At 36.6% G+C, this 10,058-nt stretch overlaps 1 protein-coding gene across 8 annotated transcripts in view; it reads left to right on the top strand.

The window, feature by feature from the left end:
* RFWD2 (ring finger and WD repeat domain 2, E3 ubiquitin protein ligase) overlaps positions 1 to 9,328 on the top strand; it is a 256,292-nt gene extending 246,964 nt beyond the window's left edge. For all 8 annotated transcript variants that reach the window (XM_011981442.1, XM_011981440.1, XM_011981435.1 and 5 more), the window contains 2 exons: positions 6,922 to 6,966; positions 8,984 to 9,328. In XM_011981442.1, coding sequence (XP_011836832.1) covers positions 6,922 to 6,966; positions 8,984 to 9,001 — 63 coding nt within the window. In that variant the 3' untranslated portion in view covers positions 9,002 to 9,328. The remainder of the gene's footprint in view (positions 1 to 6,921; positions 6,967 to 8,983) is intronic.
* The last annotated feature ends 730 nt before the right edge of the window (positions 9,329 to 10,058 follow it).

Raw genomic sequence — 10,058 nt, 5'->3', positions numbered from 1 at the left:
TTATTATTATTATACTTTAAGTTCTAGGGTACATGTGCATAACGTGCAGGTTTGTTACATATGTATACTTGTGCCATGTTGCTGTGCTGCACCCATAGTACGCATGCATTTGAAATGTGTATTCTGTTATTTAAGTAAAACTTTCTGTAAATGTCAGTTAGTTCAGTTTGGTTTTTATGCTGTTGTTTAAGTGTTTTGTATAGTTAATGATTTTCTGTCTACTTAGTCTTTGAATTATTGAAAGGTGACTGTTAAAAGTTCCAAACATGAGTACATTTATTCTATTTAGTTTTGTCAGTTTGGGGCTTTGTTTTATATATATATGTGTATAGGATTTTTTATATAAATTGACCCTTATTTATGAAATACTTGTCTTTATCTCTGGTCAAATTTCTTGTCCTGAAGTCTGCTTTTTCTGATATAGCCATTCCAGCTTTCTAATGATTAATATTTGCATGGTGTATCTTATCTGTATTTTTATGTTTAAAGTGTTTCCTTTTTTTTATCTTTTTAAGACGGGGTCTCACTTTGTTGCCCAAGCTGATCTCAAACCCCTAGTCTCAAGCAATCCTCCCACCTCAGCCTCCCAAAGTGCTGGAATTTACAGGCATGAGTCACCGCGCCCAGCCTAAAGTGTATTTCTTATGAACAGCGTAGAGTTGAATCTTGCTGTTTTATCCAATCTTATAATCTCTGCCTTTTAATTATAATATTTAGACCATTTATACTTAATTATCAATAGTCGGTTTTATGTCTGTCATATTTTTTGTCTTCTCTAAGTTCTTATGTTCCTCATTTCCTTTTTTTTTTTTTTTTGAGTATTTTTATAATATTTTATCTCCTTTACTAGCTTATTAGGTATGTACTGTTTCTTGTATTTTTTAATGGTTTCTCTGAAGTTTATAATATGTCTAACTTTTTACAGTCTGTCTTCAGATTATATCATACCACTTTATAATGGAAGAATCTTACAACATTTTACTTCTATTTTCCCCTTTTATTATTTGTGCTTTTGTTGTCATGTATATTTACTTGTATTTGTGTTATAATCACCTTAAAGCACTGTTATTATTTTTCCTTAAAATAGGAAATTATCTTTTAAAGAAACTTAAAAACAAGAAATCAAATATCTTTTATATTTACCTAGTCACCATTTCTCACAATATTCATCCCTTATTTATTTATTTATTTATTTATTTATTTATTTATTTATTTATTGAGACAGAGTCTTGCTTTGTTTCCCAAGCTGGAGTATAGTGGTGCAATCATAGCTCACTGTAGCCTCAAACTCCTGGGCTCCAGAGATCCTCCCCCTTCAGCCTCCCGAGTAACTGGGACTAGAGGCATGCATGCATCACCATGCCTGGTTAATGTTTTTTTTATTTTTATTTTTAGTAGCAACAAGGTCTCACTGTGTTGCCCAGACTGGTCTCAAACTCCTGAGCTCAGATGGTCCTTCTGCGTCAGCCTGCTAAAGTGCTGGCATTGCAGGCGTGAGCCACCATGCCCGCCTTTATCCCTTTTTTAGATCAGAGTTTTCATGTAATATAATATTCCTTCAGCCTGAAGAACTTCCTTTAACAATTTCTTACAGAGAAGGTTTGTTTGTGAAAAATTATCTCAGCTTTATTTTATCTGAAAATGTCTTTATTTTGACTTTAATTTTGTGTATCTCTCAATGGATGGCTTTCTTGTTTATAATTTTTTTTTTTTTTTTGAGACAAAGTCTCGCTCTCATCGCCCAGGATGGAATGCAATAGCGTGATCTTGGTTCACCGCAACCTCCGCCTCCCAGGTTCAAGCGATTCTCCTGCCTCAGCCTCCCGAGTAGCTAGGATTATGGGATTACAGGCACCTACCACCACGCCCAGCTAATTTTTGTATTTTTAGTAGAGATGGGTTTTCACCGTGTTGGCCAGGCTGCTCTGGAACTCCTGACCTCAGGGGATCTGCCCCGCCTCGGCCTCCCAAACCGTTGAGATTACAGGCATGAGACACTGAGACACTGCACCTGGCCTCTTGTTTATCATCTTAAAGATGCTATCCTATTGTCTTCTGGTTTGTATTCTTGCTGATGAGAAATAGTGATCTTTCTCTTTATGTAATGTGTCTTTGTTTCTCTGACAGTTCTACAGATTTTCTCTGTTTCTTGTCTTCAGCAGTGTAACTGTGATGTGCCTTGATGTGGTGTTGCGCTTCTTTCTGCCTAGAAATTGTTAAGCTTCTTATATTTGTGGGTCTATAGTTTACAGATTTGAAACATTTTTAGTTTTGTGTTTTCATGTATTTTTTCTCCTCCTTCTTTGGGACTCCAATTATACATTTCCTAGGTTGGACATTGTCCAATAGGTCATTAAGATGCCAATCTCTTTTTCCCCTCATGCTTTTTTCCTCTCTGCTTCAGTTGTAATTTTGGGGGTGTTACCAAATTTTTTGATGTTTTATTCTTCACTTGTCTCTGTTGTTGTTATGTCGATCCCCTTACCTGATTTGTGGTCCAGAAATTGCCTCTCAGTAGAAAGCCCAGGTGATTATAGGACTCACTTCATTTGTTTCTGTTCTCTCAAAGATCACCGTCCTGTACTGCCTGTGGTCCCGTTGGTATCTTACATATTTTTTTCAGTTTTCTAGTTGTATATGGTAGGAAAACAAATTTAGTCTGTTTACTGTGTTATAGCCAAAAATGGAAGTGTTTTCTTTTTATATATTCGTGTATCTTATATTTAAATACATGGTATATACATATACCTATACTAAAATTAATTTACATTTAAAATCAGTTACATCTATCTCTATGAATAAATCTACCAATTGCTAACTAAATGAATAACTGTTAATTTCTCAACTTGTCAGGATTTTATTTTATTTTATTTATTTTTTTTTTTTTTTGAGATGGAGTTTTGCTCTTGTTGGCCGGGCTGTAGTGCAGTGGCGCCATCTTGGCTCACCATAACCTCTACCTCCTGAGTTCAAGCGATTCTCCTGCCTCAGCCTCCCAAGTAGGATTACAGGCATGAGCAACCATGCTCGGCTAATGTTTTTGTATTTTTAGTAGAGACAGGGTTTCACCATGTTGGTCAGGCAGGTCTCAAACTCCTGACCTCAGGTGATCCGCCTGCCTTGGCCTCCCAAAGTGCTGGGATTACAGGCGTGACCCACAGCACCATGCAGAATTTTAATGTATCGTCTATAATGACCCTTTTTAAGCAAGCCAATAAAGAGAAAACTATTTTAGTAGATGCAAGTGTTCTTCAGTAGCCTACATGTGCTACTAAAAATGCAGTTTTGTTTTGGTATAAGTTAGTGTAGTATCACTGACTTAAGCAAGTTGGTGCATGTTTATATGTTTCCTGTCTTTATAAAAGACTTGCTAATTTTTCTGTTGTCTTTTCTTAGTCTCTTCATAGTCAGAAAAAATATTGGATATTTTATTAGCTTAGCCTTGAGGAGAGTTCTGCAGTAAAACTGCTGGTTTCCAAAAAAGAGGGAGAAAATAATAAGAATTACTAACTGGCACTCTTATTTTATTTAGCAAGTTAAAAATTACCTGTTGAGGTAGAACTTATTTATACTAGGCTCTAACAGACCACAGCTACAACTAGGAATTACCAGTCATCCAAAATGCAATCAAGAATCATTAAAAACTTACATTAATAACCTTGTATGTACCACTTCCAGATCTCTATGCTAGAAATAAAATACCTGGTTTTATTTTTCTGTTGCATACAAAAAAAAAAAATTTATCTTAAGCCAATATCTAGCTATCTGATATTTTAATTCTAAATAACTTTTTTGTAATCATACTGCCTTTGGGGAGAGGGGATGTATTGAGATATGAAGCCATTATTTTTCTTTCATTAAATTTTAGTCCTAAAAGACCATTCAAACTGGCATTCAATTCATATGTTGACTTTTTTTTTTTTAAACACATAAAGTATTATCTGTTTCTGCAGGAAATAGTGTTAAGAGTTAACCCTTGGATAGCATCTAATATGACATCATATATTAATGCCATAGTAATCCTGAGGTTAACAATAAGACAGTGTTTATTCATGTTGGATAGTTATCAGATGTCTTCCTTCTTGGGTTTAGAGTGGTAATTGTACATATTTTAAACTCCTCTTGTGTGGTAATCCAACTAGATTATCTTATTTGTATTGGGCCTGATTTTCCATACTGTAAGATAATATACTATACTTTTCCTAGTTTTCCTCCCGTCAGAAGTCAGAAGTTTTAATTATGTAATTTATAATCCCTATAACTGCCAGAAGTAGACTCCCTGCTTATCCCCAAGTGAATCCTCATCTTCACCAGGTCTCTCTGCATTCCTTCTCTATATTAAAAGGTGACTAGACCCAAAATGGCAGAAAGAGATGGAGCTTTCGGCTTTAAATTTTTTGTTGTCTTGTCATTACTTGTTCTCATAGCAGAGGGAGCAGTTCATGATGGCTGCAGCATTTAGTGGTGGTGGCTCTTGGCAGTCGCTTTCTTGCAGACCAGAGTCTTTCCCCTCTTTGAATGGCAACTAGGTTGATCAGTGAGATTTTCAACTGCTTTTCTGGATGATGTTTACAGGAGAATTATTTCTGGGTCACCAGTGGCAGTTCTGATACCATACAACTTGTTTAAAATTCTTGCTAGAAAGAAATCCATATTGCACCACACAGTGCCTCTTTCTGCTGTTTTCTGAGGCCAGCATAGAAATGCTGTCTCTTGACCAACTCAGGGTAAGTTACTATGTTCCTAAAGGATATCCAAAACCTACTCCAACCACTTTCTACATTCAAGTCACTAAAAGAGTAAATAAATCCCAAATTTATCTTCCTTTCCCCTCACTCCAACTCCCCACCCTGAATATGGAAGTGTTGATTCTGTATACATCAAGTCCCAGAAATAGCCCATAATATTCCAAAGTTTATGTTTAAATTAATTCTAATAGTGAGTATTGTATTACCCATGTTCCTTTTTTTTTTTTCTTTTGAGACAGAGCCTTGCTCTATCGCCAGGCTGGAGTGCAGTGGTGCAATCTCAGCTCACTGCAACCTCCGCCTCCTGAGTTCAAGCAATTCCCCTGCCTCAGCCTCCTGCCTAGCTGGGATTACAGGCACATGTCACCACGCCCAGCTAGTTTTTTGTATTTTAGTAGAGATGGGGTTTCACCATATTAGCCAGGATGGTCTCAATCTTCTTTCTGACCTCGTGTTCTGCCCACCTCTGCCTCCTGAAGTGCTGGGGTTACAGGCACGAGTCACCATGCCCGGCCCCCATGTTACAATTTTTAAGAACATGTGCTGCTGATTTAAGGAAAATCCTCAGCTAGGAAAAGATCAACAATTCCCATGCCCGTATGTCTTTATTTCTTCTTGATAAACCTATAATCTTTGATGCTACTGACTAATTCCAAGGAGTATTCTGATTCCATTAAAAATTCTGCAGTAGTGGAGGACATTATTATTTTCTTGTATGCTATTAGTAACATGATGCACATTTTTGAAGAGCGGCTTTATTAGAAATGAAAGGGAAATTTTAAAAATGGAAATATATGAGTTTGTAAAGCACAACTTGCATATGTCAAAGAAACTAAAGTTTAACTCAGCTTAGCTGAAGTAACTTTTCTAACATACAAGCCAAGAGCTTTCTTTCTTCTTAGCATTGCTTTGTCAGGAAGCCTGAAGGATATTTAGGTAGATCATATCCTTCATTCAAGTTAGACCACTTTATCTGTTTCTCATAGCTGTTATTTGGACTTCATTTTTCTCTCTGCCACCTGGCGTGACCTCTATGGAAGTTTAAGTCTGTTTACCTCCTCTTAGCTGCCTACCATGGAAAGCAAAAGACTCCAACACGTCAAAGTTCCAGAGCCCTATTAGATGCCCAGTTTCCTACAGGAGGCATGTCTCCACTCTTCCTACTTTCTGAGATTCTCTCTAGTAAAGTCAGTCATGTCCATTTTTTTTCCCACCCTTCCTGATTTCCAGATAAATGTTTTTTCCTTGGCTTAGAGTAGAAAAATACTTCAACACATATATTCTCCTCCAAGTAATCACCAAGTTTATTAAAAATGCATGTGCTGAATGATAGACTAATTAAAAAGAAAGATAGCCCTTTTTCCCAAATGAATATTCACATTTTCTTGTTTTCCTAATACCAAATGTCCATCCATAGAGATTTGTGCCAAGGATGTTGGCAGGTTTTACATCAATTACTGGTATTTTATGAGAGAAAATGAATTAAGAAGAAGTGTTCTGGGGAAGCAATTATTCACTTTGTTTTTCTCAACTTACTCTTTTTTTCATTCTATTTCAGTCTTTTGTTTCTTTTGGCTTTTCTTCCATTGACAATCTTTTTCCCTTTTATTTTTGTTTACATTCAAAAATGTCCTACTCTGCTTCTAACTTTTTATTCTTTTAATCAAAACTTACTCCTCAAAATATGGGGTCTTAAGTTTAAAATGTAGTTAAAAACATGTTAAAATTGTTTCTTCGGCTGGGCATGGTGACTCACGCCTGTAATCCCAGCACTTTGGGAGGCCTAGGTGGGCAGATCACTTGAGGTTGGGAGTTCGAGACCAGCCTGACTGACATGGAGAAACCCCCATCTCTACTAAAAATACAAAAATTACCCAGGCTGGTAGCGCATGCCTGTAATCCCAGCTACTCAGGAGGCGGAGGCAGGAGAATCACTTGAACCCGGGAGGTGGAGGTTGCGGTGAGCTGAGATCATGCCATTGCACTCCAGCCTGGGTGAGAGAGCAAGGCTCCATCTCAAAAAAAAAAAAAAAAAAAAAAAAAAAAATTGTATCTTCATATTAGATTCAATTGTCTTAGGAAGTGAAGAAAGAAGGATGAAGAGGAAATTATCTCTTGGATTGCTTTCCAGGAAATCCTTCTCTATACTTTAAAAGCTCTTATTCTTTTCTAGGAGTCCAATGTGCTGATTGCTGCTAACAGTCAGGGTACAATTAAGGTAAGCTATTTACTGTATCTCCATTTTAAACTCAGGACCATTTTTAGACTGAAACAGGATTATGGAAATATACCATTGTACTGAGTCTTAGCGATCATCCCAAATCATGGGTCTCTGTCTCCTGGCAAATGGCTTGATTTAAGGAAAAAGAATAGGTAGCTTGCATCTGTGGAGAAGATGATAGTGCTTGTTGAAGTTGTATGGATGCTAGATGGATTAATAGATGGTCAGTTTGAGAAACAGATAAAGACTAGTGAACATTCACTGGGGGCTAAGCACAGTTTAGCTTCTGTTATGCCAGTACAACTATCCCACAGGGCTTTCAGTAGACAGAACCCAAAACATAGCAGGAGATGCAAGATTATAGCAGAAGATGCTTACACATCACCAGATTTAAACATATGTTAGTCTTATTTTATTCTCTTCCTCATGGTTCTCTTTCTTCTGTTCCCTAAAAAGTAGGTTTTCCCTCAGTTGTCAAAGGGGGGGAAAAGTTATTTTAGTGTTCAGTTGAAAATTGATAGATGTGATTCAAGGAAGCCTAGCCATAAAACAAAAAGAAAGAAAATTGATTGATGCATATATAGCACTTGTACATGATACACTGGATAACTGAATCCTGAGATAAGCAGTGAACTTTCTAAACAAAACACAATTTTGGTTGAGTACCTGTTTTTTCCACATATTCTCTGCTTATTTGGTAGAAATATTAAAAGTTTTTTAACAAAACGTGTGTGTTTCTCCTGCCACTTAGCATTAATTTTGCCATAGCTTCCTTAGACTCATCATAAATGGAGAATGACCCATCAGCCAAGGCAGCAAATCCTAGCCTAAACATTATTCTACAGAGGTGAGATGAGCAAACTTAACGCAAAAGAACTGCACTAATTTACATGGTAGTCTCCTTTTTTAGGCAGCCAGTTTCTCTATTTGAAAAGCCTCTTTAGTGAACCACTAACAGCTTAAATGAAAACAAGGTTTGTTAGCTGATCAGTGTTTGTTATGTTCTGGAAGCCTCAAGCAAGATGGTAGAAGGTCTTGGAATATCCGATTTAAGTGGCTTTCTATAGTCTCTCAGTCTCTCTCTTACTCTCATGTCAAGGCATGAATTGAAAAGGTACACCTTACTCTTCAACAGGTTTATCCTTTGCACCAGTTGGGATTGCCAGCATATCTGCAAGAGCTCAAAACTACATAGGTTCTCATAGGATCCCACTGACAAATCTAAGATTTTGTTCAGCATCATTGACCTCTTATGTTAAGTAGCCTAGTTACCTAATATAAAGACAAAAGCATTATGGAAGCACATATATTTGTCAAGCCTTAGCCGAGCAGCAGGGGAAAGATTGCACGTTTAAATATTTGCTACTTAGTGAGCGTTGTAGTGTCCATCTAATGTAATTCTTTTTGACAGTGTCTCATAACTATCCTCCTGTTCTATGATCTTTCTTAGCCATTTGCTTCCTCTTAGTTTTAGCAGTATCACAGCTGACTTTTTATGACAATATACTACTTTAATTCTAAAAATACAAAGGATCTGGACACACTAGATGATTGGCTAGAAATGGATGAAGCAGCAGGAAAGGGCAAGACTTCAGGTCCTGTATACCTTGATCATTATAAATAGTGTTTATTGATGGAAGAAGAAAACAGATGAAAACCCTAAACAAGGACACTTAACACTTTCATAAGAATGTGGAAAGATTCTAACATATATTCCAAAAATGTTATATTTGTGCTATGCATTAGCCAGTTTATTTCTCCACGTGTTTTATGTAGTTTACCTTGAAGGCTCCCAAGTTAACTGTGGAGATAGCTAATCTGAAAGAGTTCATGCAGCTGTTAAGCTGCAGGTCAGAAAGGATTAATGTCCAATCCATTCAAATTCTTTGACATTTTCCCAGTTGGGAAACGTTTTTTAAATTTGCTTCTCTATTGGTAAATATAGTAGAGTCATTAAATTCCTTTTGTATCTTAAATGATTTTATTAAATGGATCCTTTTTTCCCCCCAATTAGGTGCTAGAATTGGTATGAAGGGTTAACTCAAGTCAAATTGTACTTGATCCTGCTGAAATACATCTGCAGCTGACAATGAGAGAAGAAACAGAAAATGTCATGTGATGTCTCTCCCCTAAGTCATCATGGGTTTTGGATTTGTTTTGAATATTTTTTTCTTTTTTTCTTTTCCCTCCTTTATGACCTTTGGGACATTGGGACTACCCAGCCAACTCTCCACCATCAATGTAACTCCATGGACATTGCTGCTCTTGGTGGTGTGGTTATCTAATTTTTGTGATAGGGAAACAAATTCTTTTGAATAAAAATAAATAACAAAAAAATAATAAAAGTTTATTGAGCCACGGCTGAGCTTGGAAAGTTCCTGTCAAATGCAGCAAGAGATAATTCTTTTTAAGAAGTAGCATATGTGAACTATAATGTAACAGTGAATAATTTGTAAAGTTCATATTTCCCAACCTCTTTGGGAATTACGCATATCAATGTAAACAAAATATAAAGTACATAGATTTCTGTCAGTGAATTTACTGTTTACAGTTGATAGAAAGATTACTTTATAAAATTCTTTCTTCATTCTCTGACCAGATTTATATCATCAGCAAGTACCGTGTTGTCCAGTCTCTCTGAATCTGGCTAAGGATCTAAAATTTTGACCTGTTGAGACCACATTTAAACAGAAAGAGAATGTTAGTCTCTGACAGCTAGCTCTGTCTTTGCCTTTGAAATGTTACATAAACATACCATAAGCCCTAAATGTATACCAAACCAACTAGTCCATTGCTTTTAGTACCATCCTAGGCTGAGTAATGTCTTGGAGCAGGAGTCAGCAAACTTTTTCTCTAAAGGGCCAGATATATTTTAGGTTTTGCAGGTCATATGGTCAGTGTCACAACTATTCAGTTCTGCCAGTATAGTAGGAAAGCAGCCACAGACATATGTAAACAAATGTGCATGGCTGGGAAGTAGGCAGAGGGTCAGATTTGGCCCACAGACTCTAAGCCCTTAACTTAGAGGAAAAGGATTGAAAGCCCTGTTATCCAAATTTCTAAGCCATATGGTCACTTAGATTATCTAG

This window comes from Mandrillus leucophaeus, unplaced genomic scaffold (assembly GCF_000951045.1).
Source record: "Mandrillus leucophaeus isolate KB7577 unplaced genomic scaffold, Mleu.le_1.0 Scaffold226, whole genome shotgun sequence".
NCBI classification, from domain to species: Eukaryota; Metazoa; Chordata; class Mammalia; order Primates; family Cercopithecidae; genus Mandrillus; species Mandrillus leucophaeus.
The sequence above is the reverse complement of the archived record's forward strand: the minus strand, read 5'-3'. Positions and strand labels throughout refer to the sequence as shown.